This window comes from Mandrillus leucophaeus, unplaced genomic scaffold (assembly GCF_000951045.1).
Source record: "Mandrillus leucophaeus isolate KB7577 unplaced genomic scaffold, Mleu.le_1.0 Scaffold198, whole genome shotgun sequence".
Taxonomy (NCBI): Eukaryota; Metazoa; Chordata; class Mammalia; order Primates; family Cercopithecidae; genus Mandrillus; species Mandrillus leucophaeus.
This window is the reverse complement of record NW_012102009.1, coordinates 2,996,406-3,020,872: the sequence shown is the minus strand read 5'-3', so window position 1 is coordinate 3,020,872 and position 24,467 is coordinate 2,996,406. Positions and strand designations below refer to the sequence as shown.

At 40.4% G+C, this 24,467-nt stretch overlaps 1 protein-coding gene across 5 annotated transcripts in view; it reads right to left on the bottom strand.

Moving 5' to 3' along the window:
- Positions 1 to 24,467, bottom strand: part of ESRP1 (epithelial splicing regulatory protein 1) — an 82,766-nt gene that overhangs the window by 35,303 nt on the left and 22,996 nt on the right. For 3 of the 5 annotated variants that reach the window (XM_011978653.1, XM_011978652.1, XM_011978655.1), the window contains exons 5-13: positions 18,208 to 18,306; positions 18,024 to 18,078; positions 15,783 to 15,893; positions 15,534 to 15,666; positions 15,405 to 15,447; positions 12,374 to 12,675; positions 8,260 to 8,478; positions 5,434 to 5,620; positions 2,025 to 2,193 (exon numbers count right to left, since the gene is read on the bottom strand). In XM_011978653.1, the coding sequence (XP_011834043.1) occupies positions 2,025 to 2,193; positions 5,434 to 5,620; positions 8,260 to 8,478; positions 12,374 to 12,675; positions 15,405 to 15,447; positions 15,534 to 15,666; positions 15,783 to 15,893; positions 18,024 to 18,078; positions 18,208 to 18,306 (1,318 nt within the window). Of the gene's footprint in view, positions 1 to 2,024; positions 2,194 to 5,421; positions 5,621 to 8,259; positions 8,479 to 12,373; positions 12,676 to 15,404; positions 15,448 to 15,533; positions 15,667 to 15,782; positions 15,894 to 18,023; positions 18,079 to 18,207; positions 18,307 to 24,467 lie in introns of all 5 variants that reach the window. The other 2 variants (XM_011978651.1, XM_011978654.1) reach the window with 1 other exon arrangement.

Here is a 24,467-nt window from a genome sequence, read left to right as displayed (position 1 = left end):
AGCATATAATTCCCATGTTTGAATGCTTTCATATTGTTATGTAGGTAATTTCACTAAAAGTGGAGAAATATAAAATAACACACTCTAGGGGTTAATTTGGAAGTATTAGCTTATTTATAATGCACCCAACCTTCATTTTTAAAATTATACTTCTGTAAAACTGTCCTACAGAAATACAAGCATGTCCCCTGTAACCCCAGCACTTCGGGACGCTGAGGCAGGTGGATCACTTGAGTTTGAGACCAGCCTAGGCAAAATGGCAAAACCTCATCTTAGTAGGGGAAAAAAGTTTGAGAGTGAGAGAGAGAGACAGAGTGAGAGAGAGAGACAGAGTGAGAGAGAGAGACAGAGAGAGAGAGAGAGAGAGAGAGAGAGAGAAAGATAAAATCAAGTGTTTAAAGATCAACATGAGCTTTAATAGAGAAAAATTAAAAGTACAAATATCTACAAATAAACTTAAATTATATTTTTACTCTTTGGACATTATGAGGAAATTACAAGAATGAGGTAAATATACAAAAAAGAAGTCACTGACACATTTTCAAGTTTTTAAAAAAGGAACAAGAAACTATTAGACAGTACACATTAAGATGACACATTATTTGGAAGCATCCATGTGTATTACCAAACTGATAGTAACGGTTACTTCTAGACTTGGAAGTGTATAAAATGGGACTCTTCACTTTTACTCACTATATTCCTACATTCAGACTTAATAATGAGCACATTATAAATTTTTAAACTACTGGTAGAAAAATATATTGACCTACAGGCCCAGATCCAAAATTACAGGAGCTATTAAGCCATAAATGTCAGTTCCTTCTGCCTTTGGGGCTTCAAGATTCACGGTCTCATTTCCAAGAAATTCCTTCCTGTACCACTACTCAGGTGGCAAGTAGTGATGGAAGTAGATATTCTACAATTACACTATAGGAACGAGGACTCTGGCAGACATTCAGAGACCCCAAGGATTCCACTCCTGACGTTCTGATGCCATAAGCAATTACTACAGCGTCCAGAGAGGGTGGCAGACTGGGGCTGGGCTATGTGTCTGGCACAGTATTCCATCATGAACAATTACTCATGCTTCTCAGCCTTTTCAAACCTTCTAGCTGACAACTGTCATAGCCTTTTTCTTATTTTTCTTCTCCAGTGGAATAAAGAATATGTTCAATAGCATTAATGTTTTAAAAACTCCTAACAAAATAAAAAACATAATTAAAAGTGGCGACAAACTTGCCTGTTACTATGAGACTCCCAACTCTTATTTCCTAGTGGAAAACTGTATATTGGATGTACAATGCAACATAGCTGTAGGATCAGACAGCTTAGGTCCAAGACACTTATTATAAGCCTCACTTACATGCTTGTGTATGTACTCAAAATATTTTGTCTAAATAGCTTGGAAAGAAGCTAACATTCAGTCTCCCAACTCCCAGACTGACTACATTCTCTCCATTATACCCTAGGATGCTATGTCTAAGAAACTGAACACAACTAAAAAGACAGACTTAAAATATATAGACTCTAAGAAAACACTGAATAATCTAATTCTGGATCGGTTTATAGATTTGTTTAAAGATTTAGGAGGAAAAGAATATAAGCCCTGGAATATTTAAAGCAACAGTTTTTATTCACTGTGCCATAACATGAATTCACACTACTTCAAAATACCATTGTCCCTGTTATGAATTTTCCTGTTTTATGATTCGTTCATCTGATATTGCCACCCTATTGCAGTGATTACATCACTACTCACTTACGGTCCTACGACAGGAGAGGTTAAAAAGGAAAGCTGTAGACATAGTTGACCTAAAAGATCCTGCTGTCAGTATATGGTTAAAAACTATACTTCTTTCGCTTTGTCTTGAAACAACCTTCTTGGTCAGAGATATGACCAGAGGCTGTGGCCTGCCACGCTAACCTTCAACATGGCAGACAATATTCTTTTGTGAGCTCGGCCACTGGCTATCAAAGGAGTCCTTTGTTTCTGTCCCTCATTTCCACTTCTGTCAGAGCCTTACCTGGGATAGTACGCTGTGTAGTTCATGAAGAGCTGAGTGCCTGCTGGGTAGTACGCTGTGGAGGGCTGCAGTGCTCGTGGATTCAAAATCACAGAGGGCTGATAAATGGCAGCTTCTGTAGGAATAACTGCAGCAGGAGCTGGAAATGTGTAGGAGGGAGGAGACAGGCCTAGATACGCAAAGAGAGATTCTTTGAGACATGTTTGTCACAGCTGACATGCACGTGCTAGCACTAAAACCATAAAGTCACTGCTCCATCTACACATTTTAAAGAAAGAGATTATAGCTCTTTATCCTATCCTAAGCAATTTCCTTTTGATTATATAGTTAACACATAGAAGTATCTGAATTCCACACTGTCAACCAAAAAAACAGTTCTTAGCCTGAAATTCGGAAACACCAACATCAAGTGGATTTTCATGTCTTCTCAACCATTTCACAATATGTAATTTTTCCCCCCATGTTCCTGAGTGCCAGTTGCTATAAACCAACTCTCAGAGGAAAGAAACATGGAACTGACGTGTAGTATAAGTTTCACACTAGAGGCTACAAAATATTTTAAATTTTAAGTTATGCTTCTACTCCCTCTTGTTATCTACCCATTAGTACAGCATCAAATGAGAAGTGTCATGATAAACCTCTCTTGGCTACTACCACACATTAGGTCAAAGCATAGACTGTGCCAGAAGGAACTGACCTAAAAGGAATGAGCAGATCAACTTTGCATTATTCTCACCTAAAGGCAACCCACATGATGGACTTTGAAGCTAATTTATATTTTCAGACCTTTAAAAAGAAAAAAACCCAACCTGGGAAATAGTCCCGAAGGAATTGATGCCTAAGTCTTCCTGGGAATCAACTAATAAAAAGTTGACTCAAATTAAATTTAAAAATGGGCCCAAACTCCATTGTCTTCTGGTTATCCAACATCTTCTAGGTTTAGAAACAGAAGACCAGCGGCTGGTCACTTGATACTTTCATTTGTAGAATGAACACAACTATCCGGGCCATCTATACCCAACAGAAGAGTTAAGACAAGATGCTGAATTAATATGGGGTGCCTGACTTTAAGCTTCAAACCTAGAACCACCATATTTTGCAATCAGCAGAGGCCCAAGGGATAACTTTTTCCCACAAAAATCTCCAAGCTGAATTCAAATTGTCTTTTGCTCTTATGAGTTTCTACATTTCCATGGAGATGAATAAGACAGCAAGCTAAATATGGGCGTACAGACCAAAGATCAACATATTGATCTCACATTTAACTTGAGGGCCTCTTTCATACTCATCAAAAACTGTGCAAGAGAAAGACCAACAACACAAATTGAGGCACCTAAGTCTTACAGAAAGTTAAGCAGCCTGTGCTCATATTCTGATTTCTTGTATTTTTTAAGTAGAGATAAGGTTTTGCCATGTTGGTCAGGCTAGTCTCAAACTCCTGACCTCAGGTGATCTGCCCGCCTTGGCCTCCCAAAGTGCCATTACAGGCGTGAGCCACCATGCCTGGTTCATATTCTGATTTCGAAACTATCAAGCAGTTCATTACAGGACAGTGCCTCACACCAATAAAACAAACATACATGGCTGGGCGTGGTGGCTGACTAGGCAACCACCTAAAGTGCGTTGGCAGGAAAAAAAAAAAAAAGTCCAGTAGAACAGGTATTAGTTACATAAAAATTGGAATTTTGTTTTTAAAAAACTAAGCTCTTCCACTAAAAAGAAATATGGCTAAATGTTATCATTTCTGGTAAGTATTGAAGGTATATTCTTATGGGAACTTTTGAAGGTAGGGTCTTGCTCTGTTGCCCAGGCTGCAGTGCAATGGCATGATCATGGCTCACTGCAACCTCAATCTCCTGGACTCAAGATATTCTCCCACCTCCGCCCCCCCATGGAACCACAGGTGTGTGCCACCATGACTGGCTTTTAAAAACATTTTGTACAGATAGGGGTCTCGTTATGTTGCTCAAGCTGGTCTTGAGCCCCTGGCCTCAAGTGATCCTCCCACCTTGGCCTCCCAAAGTGCTGAGATTACAGGTGTGAGCCATTGTACCTGGCTGACACATGGATTTTAAATCTTTTTTATTTGGGGGTTTGTGAGGAAAAATGGGTAAAAATGAAAGTCTTCAGAGGAAAAATCTGTAATGACCAGGAGGATAGACAAGTGAAAGGATATTCCAAAAGTAGAATTTGGGTCACACAAGAGGCTTTATCCTACAATGTTTGACAGATTATCACTAAAGGATATCGTAAAAGCTACTGACATTACCAGTGGTTTATATACTGAAGACATACAATTGAGATTACTGTAAGATCTCTTAACCCAATTATAAATTTCCAAAACTTCATACTCATTAATGATCAACTCTAAGATATTCACCAACAGCAAGCAGCAGGTAAATGGAATATTAGCATTTAGAAATTCAAAAGATAAAAAGGATTAAGCCCCACTGAATGTTCTACAAATAATACTTTACCAAACAAGATTATTAGTATAGGTCCCTCTTATTAGAAAGTGAAGTGCCCGAATCCCCCACTTTATGGGAATCAAGCACACAATCCAGTTTACTTTCTTAGTTATCTTTGCACTGTACTGCAAATACTATATTCTTTAAACATACCCAACAGGCCTAAGAAGGTACATCTTACTTACAGGAGAAATTGTGTAAAAAAAGACTCAAATTTTAACATCAGATCCCATATGTTCCTTATTCACTAACTAGAACTTCATATACTACAGGGCTTATTCCCCTCAAACAGGATTCCAGATGGCTTGCACCCAGGTGCCAATGAGCAAGAGCATGGCTTGAAATTAAGCACTGATCCTGTGATCCAATGGAAACTTTGGCTAATTAATCTATGTGTTTTTTTGTTTCGTTTTGTTTTTTGTTTTTGCTAACTTGCTCATTCCAGATAGGCTGGAGAGCAATAGAAATGCTCAAAAACGTTCAAAAAAGACTTGATGCTCAAAAAGTTAAATGCAACATGTGCATCAAACCGACCTTCTTAAAGGTTAGTATGTTTTAAGAAAGAAAAGAAAAACAATCCAGCCATACTTTTATTTTGACTTTAAATGCGTACTAAAATTATCTATATAGCCAGGTTGCCTCCCAGAGTCAGTGCTTAGCTGGAGCACACTAAGCTTCAGAAATCAAGTGCTTATCACTGGAAAAGCAGGAATATAATTTGAAAGCATATCTGTAGCATCTCTAATTATGGGTGTCCACAACCAAGGTCTTAAAATGATTACCAGATACTACCGATTACAGATGGGAGAACCTTATATAACCACCTCACCTGCCTCAGAAAGAACCAGGGGCACAGAGAGTTACGAAAGCAGCTTAAGCACCTACCAGCATATAGCGTAGAATAGCGCCAAGACCCAAGAAAAACTTACATGGTAACTTACATGGCGGTGGGGATAAGCCATTTCGATTTAAAGTGCCCCCCATTAACACAAAGTTCATCTCCTCAGCTGAACACTGAAAGACTTCAACATATCTGTCCTTCATGTTTTTTTTATGACACTTCTGTGCAGCCATAAATGCTCTGTCCGCAGACTTCATCTGGATAAAGGCATCTCCTGATGGGCGGCCCTGAGTGTGTGGGGGAAGAATAAAAACAAAAGGAGACTGTCTCCTTCAACAAGGAAATGGTTGCTTATAGAACATGCAAAGTGACAATCACCCATAATACAGATATTTCAGCCACAAAATCCGGGTGATGGTGTGGTCTGCTGGAACCTGACTTGCATTTCATCACTTGATCACCAGAATGACCAACAAAACCTTTAAGAAACAGTTTTGAGAGCTCATAGCTGAAAATGGGCCTTTTTCACTTGTTAATTAGTATCAGATTTACAAGGTTTTGAAAGGGTCTCCTTGAGACTGTGGTTTCAAAATATAGGATCGTATATTAGTTTTTCTTCTCTTCTGAGAAATTTGATTAAATCTCATTCAATTGAGAAAAGCTAGTAACAGAACCAGCACTGGAGCTTTAGGTACTCTCCTACAGGAAAATGAACAAACCAGTGTTCTTTTTCGGCTCTCAGTTCATCACTGACCTGCCATATCCCTTTCATTCTTCCCTTATCCCTGAGGCCTGGGTTGGAATGTAGCTTGGGGGCAAGGAATTTGGGAGGTACAAGGCCCAGTGATGATTGGTGAGAGCTGTATGTATCATCAGCCTTGCTTGGGAGCCCTTCTCTCACTCCTTACAGCTCTACCTTGGTCAAACAGGTATTACTAATAGATACTTTCTATTAGTAATAGCTTGCTAAAATCCCCTATTTCAAACCAAGCCTGTACATTTGTGTTCCACAGAGGTAGAACGCCTTAGTTTTATTGAGCATGAATGTTTTATGGGGGAGAAAAAGACATGGTCAGCTTATAGGACTACTTTCTTATTTTATGGTTTTCTCAGTAAGTCTCTTAAGGACTATGAAATTATTACCATGCAAGTTACCATTAGAGTTACCATACCAGGGAAACTAGCAACAAACCCAGTCCAAGATGGAAACCTAACATCTTCAAGGCAGCTAAGAGTTTGCCCATCATCTAAGAACCTTTCCCCAAGTGTAATCACAGTATGTCACATGAGTCAAAGAGAGACAAATACTGTTGTTAATCAAAGAGTAATGGCCTCTGGGTTATTAGAAGTGGTGACTCAATAAGAAACCAAATAATTCCCTGGTGATGCTTAAATGTGGGCAATTTTATTCATTAAAAACTCCTACCAGTGAAGCATGCTGAGGGTCAGATAACAAGTTGTATAATATTAATATTGACTGAAGATTTAGAACGAGCATGTGCTGATGGAGAAAACTGGTATAGAAGGCAAGGGCTCAGGATGGTTTCCTGATTCCTTGTATCCAATGGTACATGCTTTCCAGTGAGACAAGATTACAGTTATGAAAGTGACCAAATCTCCAAGTGAAAAGGTGAGAAATTAGCAATTTAGGGAAAAAAAAATTCAGTATTTTCAATATAAGCCTACATTCAATCCTTAATCCTCAGAAAACATTTTCAAAAATTAATATAGCTTTGCATTTAATAAAGAGTTCCAGGCTGGTTGCAGCGGCTCACGCCTGTAATCCCAGCACTTTGGGAGGCCGAGGTGGGTGGATCACCTGAGGTCAGGAGTTTGAGACCAGCCTGGCCAACATGGTGAAACCCTGTCTCTACTAAAAATACAAAAATTAGCCGGGAATGATGGTGGACACCTGTGATCCCAGCTACTCGGGGGGCTGAGGCAGGAGAAATGCTTGAACCCAGGAGGCAGAGGTTGCAGTGAGCAAGGTCACACCATTGTACTCCAGCCTGGGCGACAGAGTGAGACTCTGTCTCAAAAAAAAAAGAAAAAAAAGTTCCAAAGTTTCAATTAGAAATACCTGTCTTGTGGGTTTGTAGAATTTTATGCTGCTTATGACAGCACAAGATACTGTTAATTTTCCAGCAAACATATTTTCTTTAACAAAAAATTAGATGACAATAATCTAGGAAATACTTTACATTTGCATACAGAAGAATTCTGTTAGATTTTGATACAGGCTTCTCAGCAATTCATTCATTAATACATTTGAGAGCCTGTTATGATCCACACATACTGTTCTTTCTAGGTGGTGTGGATACAAGTCCTCATTGAGTTTGCTTGCTATTGAATGTAACTTGATGTCTAACATGTATATATTAAATACGAAATAAGTCATTTCTAGATAATCTATGGATACAAAATATTCTGGAACAGGTATGCTTATTTGTTAAAATAAGCATCATCCATGGTTGCTGTAACACTACAGCAGAGTTGCAGGGTTGAATAGCCAAAATAAGAAAAATTGTGTCAAGACTGATAATGTATGTGGTGCCTACTTGATGCTATTGATAATGTGATGGATATATGTGATGAAGGAATCAAAGCTGAATTTGAATTATTATACTAATGATAGCATTATTTTCAGTTCATTCTAAAGACCTCTTGTATTTACAGTTAAGTCTTTCCTTAAAGACTTAGTGTGCAACTGAGGACTATGTACTTTTTAATTAGATGTAAGTAATTTAAGACTAATTTTATTTATCAAAGACTAATTTTATCTAAATTTATCTAAGACTAATTTTATTTATCAAAGACTAATATCTAATATTAGATATTTCTAATAGATTATCTAATATCTAGTATTAGATATTCTCATATGTAGTGAGAAAAAGCAAATAAGTTTTCCACTAAGTATCTTTCTTACCTGGTGATTCAAAACCATGTGAACCCCATGAGTACGAATATCTGTGGCGAACTCCCCCAGGAAATCCAGGATGTCCTCAATTGTGGCTGCATAGGGAAGACCTCGAAGGCGTATACAGTCTCTAACATTTGTAGGGGGCACAAATTGCTGAGGTAGTACTGGAATAATGGGAGGGGTTGGAAGTGGAATGAGAGGGGCCGAGGAGAATCGATTCAGCACCTGTACTCAAAGCAAAACAGAAGTGATTTAGAGCTGTGCTACTCCCCTGCTTTCCGCAGATCAGCAATGGCATCACTGGGAAGCTCGTCAGAAATGCAGAATCCAGCTCCACCCCAGACCTAATCAATATGACTCTTCATCTGAACTAAATCTTCAAGTGATTCAGAAGTACATGCAAGTTTGAAAAGTAATGGAGAAAGGGATTCATGCATTTCAGCAGGGAAAGCATGATACTCATTTTTGTCAAATACACAGTGAGGCGTACAACACAAAACATTTAAACACTTAGTGTCTACTTGTAACAATGTATCACTATCTATGAGGGACTATTATCCCTAAAGCTGCCGCTTTTATACAATTCTGAACATATCACTAAATGTGGACTTTTGTAGCAATGCATTAGGTATCATTTCACTAAGTACACACTATTCCCCTCATTACCTTCATACTCCACCTCCAAACCCAAGAAATAGAGAATGATCCAGTAAAAGAATCACAGGCCAAAAATCACTCGGATTATATTAAAATATAATGAATAATAGCACAAGACAGAATGGGTGGATATAAAGAACTGAAAAGAATCATTTCTTGGCCAGGCGCAGTGGCTCAAGCCTGTAATCCCAGCACTTTGGGAGGCCGAGACGGGTGGATCATGAGGTCAGGAGATCAAGACCATCCTGGCTAACACGGTGAAACCCCGTCTCTACTAAAAAATACAAAAAAAACTAGCCGGGTGAGGTGGCGGGCGCCTGTAGTCCCAGCTACTCGGGAGGCTGAGGCAGGAGAATGGCGTGGACCCGGGAAGCGGAGCTTGCAGTGAGCTGAGATCGGGCCACTGCACTCCAGCCTGGGAGACAGAGCAAGACTCCGTCTCAAAAAAAAAAAAAAAAAAAAAAAAAAGAATCATTTCTTGACTATAAAGATGAATAGTAATTTAGTTTCCCTGTGAATTTGAGACAGTGGTAAGACACAAGATCTTGAATTCTAGATTCACAGAATTCAGCTATCTTGGAAACAGATGGTGATAGGTCAGGCGAATTTTAGACAAAAGACTGCCCTTAGGCAACACTCATATTACAAGGCTCTTGTCCACTTTTGCCTCAGAGCATGCCAACTAGTTCATAATACTAGAAGTCCTCAGGCAAATGCCATCTGTGGCATCTCCAGGTTTTCTGAACAACTTAATCACTCTAGCCTTTAACATCCCATAAACTGACAATACAGAAGAATCAGTGAATGCCTCCCCAAAACATGCACTAATTTCCCCCCTCACACCCTGCTCAGTTGCTGAGTAAGAGGGGACAAAAATCAAACAGCACCACCAGAGAAACGGCATGAAAAAGAGACACGAAGACTTTAATAAGAAATTATATAAACAGGGGCTGGGCGCGGTGGCTCACACCTGTAATCCCGGCACTTTGGGAGGCTGAGGTGGGCAGATCACGAGGTCAGGACATCGAGACCATCCTGGCTAACACTGTGACACCCCAACTCTACTGAAAGTACAAAAAAATTAGCTGGGCATGGTGGTGGGTGCCTATAGTCCCAGCTACTCGAGAGGCTGAGGCAGAAGAATGGCGTGAACCCAGGAGGCAGAGCTTGCAGTGAGCCGAGATCGTGCCACTGCACTCCAGCCTGAGCAACAGTGCAAGACTCCGTCTCAAAAAAAAAAGAAAAAGAAAAAGAAAAAGAAATTATATCAACAATTCAGACACAGCAAAAACATTAGAAGAACAAGAATAGAAAATTAGTGTAGTAATAGATAAACTCAGGACAGGAAATGGCGAAGCATCTCATGATACCTGACAATTAAGAGGTGCTCAAATATTTATTGAATAAAATGATTACTAGTAATGAAGAAAAAACAGTGGAAGAACCTATGACTAGTTCAAAACTTATTAAATACATCAGGAGGGATGGAGAAGTAGAGAGAACACACACCCAAAAGCAACTCATAGTAGAATCATAGAGAGGCAGCCTACTCTATTCCCAAACCAACACACACTAGCCCAGGACCTGCGGTAGCTTATTCTAGGCCATGATTTCATAAAAGAAACTCTCCTTCCAAGTAAAGATCTGAAACCACATCTCTATCTAGTTTTTTCTCCTGGTTTGGGAAGAATGTGTGCCATGTTTGAAAACTCAAGCACATTTTAGAGATTCAGCACTTATGACATTTTCAAAAAGGTATAAATTTTTTTTTTTTGGTGGGGGGAGACAAAGCCTTGCTTGGTCACCCAGGCCAGAGTGCAGTGTGATCTCAGTTCACTGCAACCTCCGCCTCCTGGGTTCATGCAATTCTCCTGCCTCAGCCTCCCAAGTAGCTGGGACTAAAGGTGCACACTGCCACACCCAGCCAATTTTTTTTTTTTTTTTTTTTTTTTTTTTGTATTTTCAGCAGAGATGGGGTTTCACCTTGTTGCCCAAGCTGGTTTTGAACTCCTGAGCTCAGGCAATCTGCCCGCCTCGGCCTCCCAAAGTGCTAGGATTACAGGCATGAGCCACTGCGCCTGGCCAGATTTAAATTTTTAACTGTAAGAATGTAGCTAGTTTAGGGTTCAAGAGTACCAGTACAATGGAACACAAAAATAATTTAGAATTTCACCTAAACTTATTCTAAGTACAAAAATCATTTTGGTATTCTACTAGGTAAAAAGGTTCTTAACTTTGCACAATTATTTAAAATCACAACATATAATGGGATGCAGAAGCTACACAAGACTCTGATGAACTCACAGAAATAAGTAAGTATCCTAAATACTTACAAAGCAGATCTGTGGGATCATTTGAATCACTATTCTACTATGGGACACAAATAGAGCAAATTGGAAAAGCTATGTAAAGAGCAAGTTGGAAAAGCAGTCTATACCATTTCTGCTACAAAGAAAAACTGATCCCTGAAGACATGTTCAGCTGGTGGCTGGTAAGTCAAGAACAGTTGAAAAGCTTGTGATTCTGTAAATGGTTTAATGCCTAGATCTCAGTACATTTTTGAGGAAGTGATTGCCTCATTTTGTGCCTCAAAAACGCTGAAAGTAGCCAGGCGCAGTGGCTCACACCTGTAATTCCAGCAGTTTGGGAGCCCGAGGTGGGTGGATCACCTGAGGTCAGGAGTTCGAGAATAGCCTGGCCAACATGGCGAAACCCCATCTCCATTAAAAATTCAAAAATTAGCTGGGTGTGGTGGCAGGCACCTGTAATCCCAGCTACTCAGGAGGCTGAGACAGGACATTTGCTTGAACCGGGGCAGGCAGAGGTGTCAGTGAGCCGAGAGTGCGCCACTGTACTCCAGCCTGGGCGACAGAGTGAGACTCTGTCACACACTCACACTCACACACACCCACACCCACACACGTGGAAATCTAGTAAAAACAGGACAGAGCTCACCAGCAGGGTATGAAACTGATGAAGTCTTTTGGCAAATAACATTTGGCAACACATTAAAAACCTTAAAAGCTCACGCTCTATATCCAGTGCTACAGAAATCAAACTGATGACAGTTCAAGCATTTTACATAGAAATGTCTTACAGTAGAAAAAGATCAATCTAAATGTACACTAGAGGAATTTCTAGATAAAGTATGCACTTCCATGAGATATTTAAAGATGAAACTTTTCAGACATGGGTAAACTTTCAAGATACAGTTTTAAACCAGAATACAAAATTCCAGCTATAGCAGTATCCCATTTCTGTAAAAACACATAGTATGTTTTCTGTGTGTGTACAGGGTAACAGTGGCTATCTCTTGGTTATAGAATCAAGACTATTTTCATGCAGTTACACTTTCAATATTTTGCCAGTTTTATTTTAACATAATGAGTAATGTAGGACTGTTTTCAGAGATAAAGAACAGAAATCAATGCAAACGTACAACATACTCGTTTTTAAAACCAACCTGCTGAACTTCAGCTGCTGTGCTCCTGAAGAGTTCAATGTATCTTTTACCCAACAAGTCTTTATGCTTCCTTAACGCGTTCTGTGCATATTCCTCACAAGCAAAGAGGACAAAAGCGTCCCCTGTTGGCCTACCATCTGGGTAGGTGACAAAGAGGATGCCTTCCTTTCCCCCAGTAATAGGGCAATGCTGTCCAAAGAAGGCCACCACTTCTTCCGCTGTGGCCGTGAAAGGGAGCCCCCGCATGCGGACAATGACTTGATTTTCCTTGGAAAGAAACTGGGCTACCTCATTGGAAGTACCTAGGGAAAACAAATACCGGGAAGCAGGGAGAGAAATAGTTAAGACATCAACATTACCGATTTTAAAGTGATAAAAGCCCTGCCAATGTACTGAGTTCGTAATGAAGACCCACACTCCTATTGAATTCAAAATAACATCCTAGAAATCAGAATTTTCTCCTACTCCTCCCCTTCTTCATAAAACATCCTTCTTAATTTAGGAAGCTGGCAACACAATAAAATCATGGGCTGATCACTAGTAAGTCATTGTGGTAGTTAAAGGCACAGGTCCTGGAGCCAGAATGCCTGGGTCCAATCTTGGTTTTACTGCTTACTAGGGCATAATCTTAGTCCAGTTCAATTCTGTGCTTTTTCTTGTCTGTAAGATTGCCTATGTCATAAATTATGAAAATTAAGTAGGGTAACAGATATAAAGCACTTTGGCTTTAAAAACAAAAATCTTTTCCTGATTACTCCCCCCCCCCAGAAAACCATCTGCAAGTAACTCAATTACTTTTTTTTTTTTTAAATTAAGAAAGGTTCAAACACTCTTGAGTAAAAACAATAGTATAATGATTATATGGGGTACCTACTTTCAATATTGATCAACATTCTGCCCAACATAAAACATTTTGTACAGTGTTGTCATATAGCAAATACTTAAATGTGTATCTTTGAAACTCGTACACTAGTAACATTTTCCCTAATAGCAAATTCTTCTTTGTGCTTCTTTTTTTTGAGACACAGTTTTACTCTGTCTCCTAGGCTAGAGTGCCTCAGCTCACTGCAACCACCGCCACACAGGTTCAAGTGATTCTCCTGCCTCAGCCTCCTGGAGTAGCTGGGATTACACAAACACACACACACACACACACACACACACACCCCTACACCTCTCCTGGATAATTTTTGTATTACTAGTAGAGATGGGGTTTCGCCACATTGGCCAGGCTGGCCTTGAACTCTTGACCTCAAGTTATCCGCCTGCCTTGGCCTTCCAAAGAGCTGGGATTAAAGGCATGAGCCACCAAGCCCAGGCCCAATAGCAAATTCTTATCGCATTGCCCATATACAATGAAATCCCAGAAACGATATAAACATTAATTGACTTTGCCATCTCCAAGTTGCAATGCATCTATCACAAAATGTCAGGATTTAGGTAAAACCACAGCAACTCCAAATATATTTGGCCCCAAACAATATCAAACATTGCTTGGGAACTCTGGAAATGCTCCTAAAGTCCTGAATTTTGAAGCCTTAGAGTTTATGTAAAGATGAACTGGAGCAAAAATATACCGCAAATTGTGTTAATAGGATGCTGCTCCTATAAGTTCTATAGCTGCAAAATTTTCACCGGGGCTATGTAATGCGGGAATACAAATGTTCTTTTACACAGTGAAAGTCATCTTCATATAATTTGGCAATAGGTGTCAAATGGCTGTTGAAAAGGTCCACAATTTTTTGATTCAGCTATCCTTCTTTTAGAGATTTATCCTAATGAGTGGTGCACACAGAGATTTAAAAATATTTACCACAATACATTAAAGTCAAAAGTTGGAAATGAGTTCTAAATCCTCAACAGGGATATTTTATTTATTACAAACAGAATCTTGCTATGTTGCTCAGGCCATTCTCAAAATACACCAAGGCTCAAGCAATCCTCCCTGTCTCAGCCTCCCAAGTAGCTGGAATTACAGGCACAAGCCATGTGCCCAGCTCCAACAGGGATGTTTTAAAATATTACGGTACATATAATACTATGTAGCAATTAATATTTAAAAAAATTGAGTAATGTAGGATGTTCATAACACATTAAAAGGAAATTATAAAACAATATGAATGAGCAATAGAAACTTACAAATTAGATACATGTGTAGAAAAAAATCAGACAAAAAGCACAGTGAATGTTTTATACATCTGTTACTTCCTTTAAAGTTATTAATCACTAAATAACTGGATAAAAACCACATCTGTTCCACCCTCTTTTTAACCATATTACCGTAAATATGTATCCAAAAATACTGTGAGACCCAAAACTACCATGTTTCTGGCGACTCATGTGTTAAGTTTAGAGAAAAATTAGAAGCACATGTGCAACAATCCCAGTCAGAAAAAGAGTCAGTTTTCTGACTCTTTTCAAGAATATCATTTCCTGGCCGGGCACAGTGGCTCAGGCCTGTAATCCCAGCACTTTGGGAGGCTGAGGCAGGAGGATCAATTTGAAGCCAGGGGTTCCAGACCAGCTTGGCCAACATGGTGAAACCCCATCTCTATTAAAATTACAAAAAATTAGCCAGGCGTGGTGGCACACACCTATAAGCCTAGACATTTGGAGGCGGAGGCACAAGAACTGCTTGAGCCTGGGAGGTGGAGGTTGCAATGAGCTGAGATTGTGCCGCTGCACTCCAGTCTGGGTGATAGAGCAAAACTCTGTTTCCAAAAAAAACAAAACAAAACAACCTAGCCTTTCCATATGCATACAACTTCATATCACCTTTTCACCTTCGTATAGTACTATTTTTAATGGCTATTTAACTATAGTAGGCTGGCTCAAGCCTTAAGACAAGTGTTACACATTAAGCTCACTGTTATTACCGGAAGCTTCTACTTCTGGGGAAGAAAATCTATTCCCATGTTACAGTAGAAAATAAAAACCATTCATGACCCTATTTATCCACTCTTGCTAAATTAAATATGCAAAATTTTTATATTCTTATTAACTAAAGCCACATTATATAAAAGGCACTTACCACCGGCAATTTTAAGAAAATCTTCACCTGTTGCTTTGTAAACCTGAGAAAAGACAGAGAAGTTAGTGTTTCTGAGCGTATGTTAATTCTCATTCACGACGTCCAGGGGTTCAGGTTTTGAGGACATACCTCAATATACCGGGTCCCCATGTGATGTTTGTGCCTCTGTAGTGCTAGGTCTCGGTGCTCCTCACTTACAAACCTAACCAGAGCTTCTCCATTCCTTCGACCCTGAGCATTCAGACAAAGTGCTGCACCTCCCCTTTGAGAATAATAAAACAGATGGCAAGTAGAAAAAAAAATACAGTGAGAAAAAAAAAGATAGAAAATCCATTACCCCTTTGGGATTAAGTAAAATAGATATTGAAGAAAACCAACTTGGCAATATTGAGTCCTTTGAAGAATCTTGCAATATCTTGATCTGAAGACTGCCATGGTAAACCTCGTGCCCTGACTACGGTGTTATCATCAATAAGTTCCATCTTGCTGCTGTGGATGAAGCAAAACTTCAGGTTGCATGATAAATGCCAGCAAGTCAGACAACTATTACCCCCTGCAAGACAACTGCCTAATTACACAGGATGTATTATTTGGTGTTCAGACTACCAATACTACTCGATTTTCCTTATAACCTCAAAAATTACATGGGTACAGCTCAAAGTACTGTTTAGGTGGTTCATTATAGAAAGATGGCCGTCTGTGTAGGCCCAACACAGCTAGCTCACTCAGCAAATCATCTATCTATCAAAGCTGAGGAAGGCCAGGCGTGGTGGCTCATGCCTGTAATCCCACCACTTTGGCAGGCTGAGGTAGGTGGATCACCCGAGGTCAGGAGTTCGCGACCAGCCTGGCCAACATGGTAAAATCCCGTCTCTACTAAAATTATGAAGATTAGCCAGGCATGGTAGTGTATGCTTACAATCCCAGCTACTTGGGAGGCCGAGGCAGGAGAATCACTTGAACCTGGAAGGTGGAGGCTGCAGTGAGCTGAGATTGTGCCACTGCACTCCAGCCTGGGCAATAGAGTGAGACTCCATCTCAAAAAAAAAAAAAAAGAAAAAAAAGAGGAAATGTTTGCTTGGCACGCTCATGTCCTGAAAGTTCCTAGAATCCCAAAATATAGGTTTGAATTCATTCTCAAATCTAGCCAGTATACATGTGGGGTTTAAATCCAGTTTAGCAGCCGAATTTAGGATCAGAATAAAGCTGACAAGTAACCCGCAAGAGGAATATGTGTGCATGGTAAGAAGTCTGCCATTAAAATATCCCCCACATCAAACCAGGGAGCCATCCCAGAGAATATCCATAGAAATGCCTGTGAGTTCCTACACCTTAATGACTCACTTGCAAATCACTTATTATATTTTTTGACACCTTTTGATGTCTTATCCCTCCTAAGTTCATATTTTCAGTTCTCTCAGGACATTTTCTTAATAAGTCACTTTCTTCATAACTAAATCGGCCTCAAAGTCTCTATGGGCAAAGCTGTCAGAAGTTTCTATTCACTTCAGAGAGCAAGCAAACACTCAATTCATTAGAGTGATTTACAAACAAACAGGTCTACCTGCGATCACTAACAGATAACCACTTCATACTTCTCCCCAGCTATTTCCTTGGCTTTAAAGTAGAAACCTATATAGCCAGGCACAGTGGCTCACACCTGTAATCCCAGCACTTTGGGAGGTCAAGGTGGGTGGATCACATGAGGCCAGGAGTTTGAGACCAGCCTGGTCAACATGGCAAAACCCCATTCTCTACTAAAAATACAAAACTTAGCCAGGTGTGATGGCACACATCTGTAATCCCAGCTACTGGGGAGGCTGAGGCACGAGAATCGCTTGAACCCGGGAGGCGGAGGTTGCAGTGAGCAGAGATCACACCACGATATTCCAGCCTGGGCAACAGAGCAACAGTGTCTCGAAAATAAATAAATAAAGAACTTATAGAATGTACGTAAAATTTTATCTCAGTAAAAATTGTGAACTCTATTAAAGCCTACAAGTTCTCCTTTGGAAATTTTCTAAGTGAAAGATTGGATAGTTTGGGGAGACCAAAATAACAATCACAGATACGAGCATATAATATACTTAAGGTCAGGGTGACTAAAGATGCCACTAAGTCATTACATTTTATTCCCAATATCCAAGCTCTAAGTAATACAACCTTCTTTTACAGATGACCTAACAGTGAGAAAGGATAGCTAAAAGGATTAGTAAAGTTTCTAAAATATGACAAGAATTAAGTGGCACAATATGAACAAAAACAAGTTAAAGGCCAGGTGCGGTGGCTCACACCAGTAATCGCAGCACTTTAGGAGGACGAGGCAGGCAGGCAGATACGAGGTCAGGAGATCGAGACCATCCTGGCTAACACGGTGAAACCCCGTCTCTACTAAAAATACAAAAAATTAGCCGGGCGTGGTGGCTGGTGCCTGTAGTCCCAGCTACTCGGAGGCTGAGGCAGGAGAATGGCGTGAACCTGGGGAGCGGAGCTTGTAGTGAGCCGAAATCATGCCACTGCACTCCAGCCTGGGCAACAGAGCGAGACTCTGTCCCAAAACAAAACAAAACAAACAAAATCAAGTTAAAAAGCTCAAATAAATAGTACTCGAGCACTTACCAAGTCCCACTTTCAAACTTGTAATTCACTCTCTCTGGATCTGAAAACCTGTGATCTAAAAATGAGAACATGCAAGTCATCATTTAGTGATTAGGGAGACAAAGTTGCAGGAGGAAATTTGAGTATAGGTAAGAGAAAAATAGTACAAATTCTGGGACTGCACTACTATAAAAGCAATACTTACTATAAGGCTCTGAAATCATTGCTAAAATTATATTCCCCATATCTTCAACTTGAGAGGCTCCATATCGAGAGACTGAACTATTCTTCTCAAAATTTAAATCTGTGAGATTAAGTTAAGGAAACACTTTGGAAAGGTAAAATCAGGTTACTTCTAAATCAAAATTAAACCTATACCAAGCCAAGAGAGGGAAGATGGATCTAGCCGAGCTTCCTTTAGAAATCTCAGAATGGCTGCCTCCCATCAGTCAGTCATTCAACTTAGCCTCCAACTGCCCTTTTGGGTAAAAGGGCCAAATCAATCCAGTGCTGAGATATTACCAGGAATACGACTTTTATCTATCCAGTTGTAGCAAATGAATACTGAGCATTTTCATTTCGTTTCAAATCAAAGTATGCAACAAAGTTAATTAGAATATCTAATTCTCTGAAGCTGTAAAGCACACACAAGGCAATGACCATGCTGATTTCAAGATATGGTGACATTATCATTACAAGGTATTAAATGACTTTTTTTGGCCTAATGTTTGAGATGGACACCGCAGATTACTGATGTGACATTACTTCCACATTGCCACTTTTGCTTAGAAATTCCATTATAGAACACTTTTGGAGCCCTGTAGGATAGTCCGCCTTTGATGACAGCAGATGCTAGTTCTAGACAGCAAATTTTGGAAACAATTCAAGCACTCAGAGTCAACACAGGCCAATGTGCTTCTTTACCAAAAGTATACTCTTCAAAACACATAGGTCAAACTTGGTTTGAGGGCGAAACCAGGAATTCACATGAAGTTTTGTGAATCTCTCTAAAATACCGATGTGTTTCCATCAAATAGAGGAATACCTTGAAAATATGGTAGGCTTGGTTCTAGAGCACTATATTAAAGTGAATATCACAATAAAGCAAGTCACACAATTCTGTGGGTTTCCCACTACATATAAAAGTTATGTTTTGACTGTACTAAGTATTCAATAGCATTATGTCTTTTAAAAAACATACATGCCTGAATTCAAAAATACCTTGTTGCAGACGGGCACAGTGGCTCACACCTGTAATCCCAGCACTTTGGGATGCTGAGGCAGGAGGATTACTTGAGACCAGGAGTTCGAGACCAAGCCTGGCCAATATGACGACCAAGAGACGACCAAGCTCGTCTCTACTAAAAATACAAAAATTAGCCAGGCGTGGTGGCACATGCCTGTAATCCCAGCTACTCACGAGGCTGAGGCAAGAGAGTCGCTTAAACCTAGGAGGCGGCGGTTGTCGTGAGCTGAGAACACCCCACTGTACTCCCGCCTGGGCGAGAGGTAGACTGTGTTTCCAAAAATAAAAAACAACTTAACAACTTTGTTGCTAAACATGTTAATCATCTGAGCCCTCAGTGAGTCAATCTTTTTGCTGGTGGAGGATCTTACCTAGATGTTGATGGCTGCTGATGGATCAGGGTGATGGTTGCTGAACGTTGGGGTGGCTGTGGCAATTTCTGAAAATAAGACAACGATGAAGTTTGCCACATCCATTGCCTCTTCCTTTCATCAAAGATTCCTTGGTAGCCTGTGATGCTGTTTGAGGGCACAGGCAGAGTTGACTTAGTGTAATTCTTGGTTTTGTTTGTTTTGTTTTGTTTTGTTTTGTTTTGTTTTGTTTGACAGTCTTGCTCTGTCGCCCAGGCTGGAGTGCAGTGGCACGATCTCAGCTCACTGCAACCTCTACCTCAGCCTCCCAAGCAGGTAGAATTACAGGAACGCGCCACCATACCCAGATAATTTTTGTATTTTTAGAGATGGGGTTTCACCATGTTGGCCAGGATGGTCTCGAACTCCTGACCTCAGCTGATCCACCCGCCTCAGCATCCCAAAGTGATGGGATTACAGGCATAAGCCACTGCACCCGGCCTCATTTTTGTATTTTTCAGTAGAGATGGGGTTTCACCATGTTGGCCAGCCTGGTCTTGAACTCCTGGCTTCAAATGATCTACCTACCTTGGCCTCCCAAAGTGCTGGGATTACAGACATGAGTTGCCACACCTGGTCAATTTAGCATAATTCTTCAGAACTCTACGATTTTTAGAATGGTTAATGAGCGTTAGCTTCAACTTAAAGTCACCAGCTACATTAGCCTGTAACAAGAGAATCAACTTTTGAAGCAAGGCATTGATTTATCCTCTCTAGCTATGTTAGTCCAGGATGGCGTCATCTTCTAACAGAAGGTTGTTTCTAGTACATTGAAAATCTGCTGTTTAGTGTAGCTACCTTGATCAGTTAGCTAAATCTTCTGGATAACTCACTGCAACTTCTCCATAAGCACTTTCTGCTTCACTTTGAATTATGTCGTAGAGATGACTTATTTCCTTTAATCTCATAAACCAATCTCTGCTAGCTTTTCTTCTGCAGCTTCCTCAGTTTTCTCAGCCTTCATAGAATTGAAGAGACTTAGGGCCTTACTTTAGATTGCACTTTGGCTTAAGGGAATGTTGTAGCTAGTTTGATCCATCCAGACCACTCACACTTTCTCCATATCATAGCAATAAGTATATTCCATTCAAATTACGCTTTCCTATCTTCTATAAATGACAAGTGGGACCTAGCCTTCTCATCTTTGCTCAGATTAACACCCTATAATGTTTTGCTTTCTTATCATTCATATATTCACTGGAGTATTCAAGAAATTTTCCTTTATGCAACTTGGCAAATCATCTGGTACAAAAGGCCTGGCTTTTGGCCTACTTTAGCTTTTGACGTGTCTTCCTGACTAAGCTTCATCATGTCTAGCTTTTGATTTAAAGTGAGAGATATGCAACTCTTACTTTCACTTGAATGCTTAGATGCTACTGTAGGGTTAATTGGCTTAATTTCAATATTGTGTTTCAGGGAATAGGGAGTCCCAAGGAGAGGGAGAGAGATGGGGTAACCACCAGTTGGAGCAGCCGAACACACACAACATTGACCAATTAAGTTTGCCACCTAATATGGCCCTGCTTTGCTGGCCCCAAAACAATTACACCAGTAACAAAGACCAGTGATTACAGATCGCCACAACAGAATAATGACAATGTTTGAAAGGTGAGAGAGACAAGTGAGCAAATGTTGTTGGAAAAATGTTGTCAGTAGACTTGCTGAATGCAGAGTTGCTACAAACCTTCCATTTTCTTTTTTTTTTTAAACAAAACAAAACTGGGCAGACACGGTGGCTCATGCCTGTGATCCCAGCACTTTGGGAGGCTGAGGTGGGAGGATCACTTGAACCCAGGAGTTCAAGACCAGCCTGAGATAGCAAGTCCTCATCTCTACAAAATAACAAATTGGCCTGTCATTGCAGCTACTCGGGAGGCTGAGGTGGGAGGATCGCTTGAGCCCAGGAGGTCAAGAAGTACACCACTGCACTCCAGCCCGCGTGACAGAGCAAGATCCTTTCTCAAAAATAAAAAAAAGACAAAATACAACAACTGTGAAGCACAATAAAGTAAAGCACACTAAAACAAGGTGCGCCTGTGTGAGCAGACCCTAATGTGCCCCGCAAAACCTAACATTGACTTTCTAGCCCTTTACAGCAAAAGGTTATTGACCTCTGACCTATTATAGAAGAATGGAGATTGCAAAAAGATGGCCAGATCAAAAGGATGCCACAGGAATGTTTGTCAATCAGTCTCAAAACAGAATATGGGGAAAATTTAGATTTGAAAGGAATATAAAAGTATATTCCATTCAAATTAAGCTTTCCTCTCATCTACTAATGGCAGGATTACCTAGCCTTCTCAGCATTGCTCAGGTACCACCCTATAAGGAAAGCACTCTTATCTTAATCCCTGAACCAAATTAGGCCACAAATGACCCACCAAAACTGTTCTTGGCCACAATCGTCAATTTTAGAGTTCATTAGATACTATTCCTATAATGTTATGCTATCTTCTTGACCGTCTTAACATTTCCTGGGTGTAGGCCCCCATCTTCCTCTGATCTCTTTCCATCTATCACCATCTCTATAGCTTCCAAGGATCTACTGACTTAAACAGTGGCATTTATTGGACACCATTTTGTGCCAAACACTCCCTATTTCTTCCAATTCTCATAATAACTCTGACAGATAGATTATAGCAAAACCAAACAGTTGTAGACACTAAGGCTGGGCATGGTGGCTTATGCCTGTAATCCCAGCACTTTATGAGGCTGAGGTGGGTGGATCACTTGGAGGTCAGGAGTTTGAGATCAGCCTGGCCAACATAGTGAACCTCTGTCTCCACTAAAAATACAAAAATCAGCTGGATGTGGTGGCGCATGCCTGTAATCCCAGCTACTCAGGAGGCTGAGGCACAAGAATCGCTTGAACCTGGGAGGCAGAGGTTGCGGTGAACCAAGATCATGGCCACTGCACTCCAGCCTGGGTGACAGAGCAAGACTCCATCTCAAACAAACCACTGGGATTGAGTGATGTTCAGTAGTTCACCCAGTCACCTGGCTGCTGGGTAATGGAGGTGGGATTACACGACAGCTGTGATTTGACTATTGAACAATAGTGTGTGAGAAGTTTTATAAATTCGTAGATAAAAGTCAACTAAAGCAGAGAGAGATCAAAAGTAAAAATGGAAAGCATTCCTGCCTGGTTAAAAATAGACTTGTAGCTGAAGAATTATTGTAATGAATTCTACTTTTTAACTAAGAATATGTTCTTGACATTTGGCTACCTTGGTGCCACACGACACGTCCCAGCACGTCTCCCTTTGAGCCGTCACAACCAGAATCAGCGGCGCTAAGCTGTGTAACAACTTGTAAGTCACCCAACCTCCTGAATGCCCAAGCCATCTCCTTACACACACACACATAGCCTCAGTAGGCCAGTTTCTTCAATCTACGATCCTTAGCATCACTGAAAACGAGTGACAGAGAGGAATGAGAAAAAAAGTTTTAGTAGTAATTCTTTCCCCTATCAATTTATAAGTATATATTGAATTACTTGCTACACGTCTGATCTTGAGGGAAGGAAAGATGAGTCTGTGCCTCCTGATTTATAGTTCCTCATGCAACTTACTCATTCTGCCCTCAAGGCAGCCACAACAGCACAAACAGGCTTAGCCAGCTTTACAAATGAGAAATGCCTCAAGGAAATGAGGAAGGGTACAGGCAGAGGTGGTGGGAACAAAACTCATCATTTCAGGCTGCAATTGAGCAAGTAAAACTGTATATGCATGTTAGAGGAATCTAGAGACTTGGTCTATATATTAACAGGAGGGACACTTTCCTTATGACAACCACTGATGAAACAGGCTTGAGGATTTAATTCACACTTGTGTTAGCTGAGGATATAATTCAGAGAGAAATTTTATGAAGTTTATCAATATTAGCTTATCTACTTAAAAAAGTTATCCTTCCCAACTACCTAAAATTGGTCACATCTGGTTTCAGAACATCCAATTTTTACTTGTAAATAATATCTTTTTAAACTAAGTTTTTAATAAGGTGATACATTAACTCAGATAAGTTTAAACTGTTTTATAATTACTCCAATTCGAAGTTTCATCTGAAAGCTGTTTTCCTTGCCACAGAACCCTCACAAGGTGTTAAGTCCACTTCTATGGTTTACTTTCATTTATTGTACAGTAACACAATTTCATGTTGACAGGCTTATAATGCCTGTGCTAACGAACAAAGGAGTAGCTGATAAAACATAGCAAGAAAAAAAGAGAAAAGTTGATTAGTCTTCCATCTAAAAACTGAATTTTCTAAAATCATGTGATAGAGATGTTACTCTTAAAAGAGTTGCCTTTATGGGCCGGGCGCGGTGGCTCACGCCTGTAATCCCAGCACTTTGGGAGGCCGAGGCGGGGAGTGGGGGAGGATCACGAGGTCAGGAGATCGAGACCATCCTGGCTAACACAGTGAAACCCTCGTCTCTACTAAAAAAAATACAAAAAATTAGCCGGTGTGGTGGCAGGGGCTTGTAGTCCCAACCACTCAGGAGGCTGAGGCAGGAGAATGGCGTGAACTCAGGAGGTGGAGCTTGCAGTGAGCTGAGATCGCACCACTGCACTCTAGCCTGGGCGACAGTGAGACTCCGTCTCAAAAAAAAAAAAAAAGAGTTGTCCTTTTTATTTTTTTTGAGACTAGGGTCCTGTTATGTTGCCTAGGCTGGAGTGAGGTGGCTATTCATAGGTGCGATCCCACTACTGATCAGCACATGAGTTTTAACCTGCTCTGTTTCTGGGACAGTTCACTCCACCTTAGGCAGCCCTCCAGTCCACTCCCGGAGGTCGCCATATTGGTGATGAA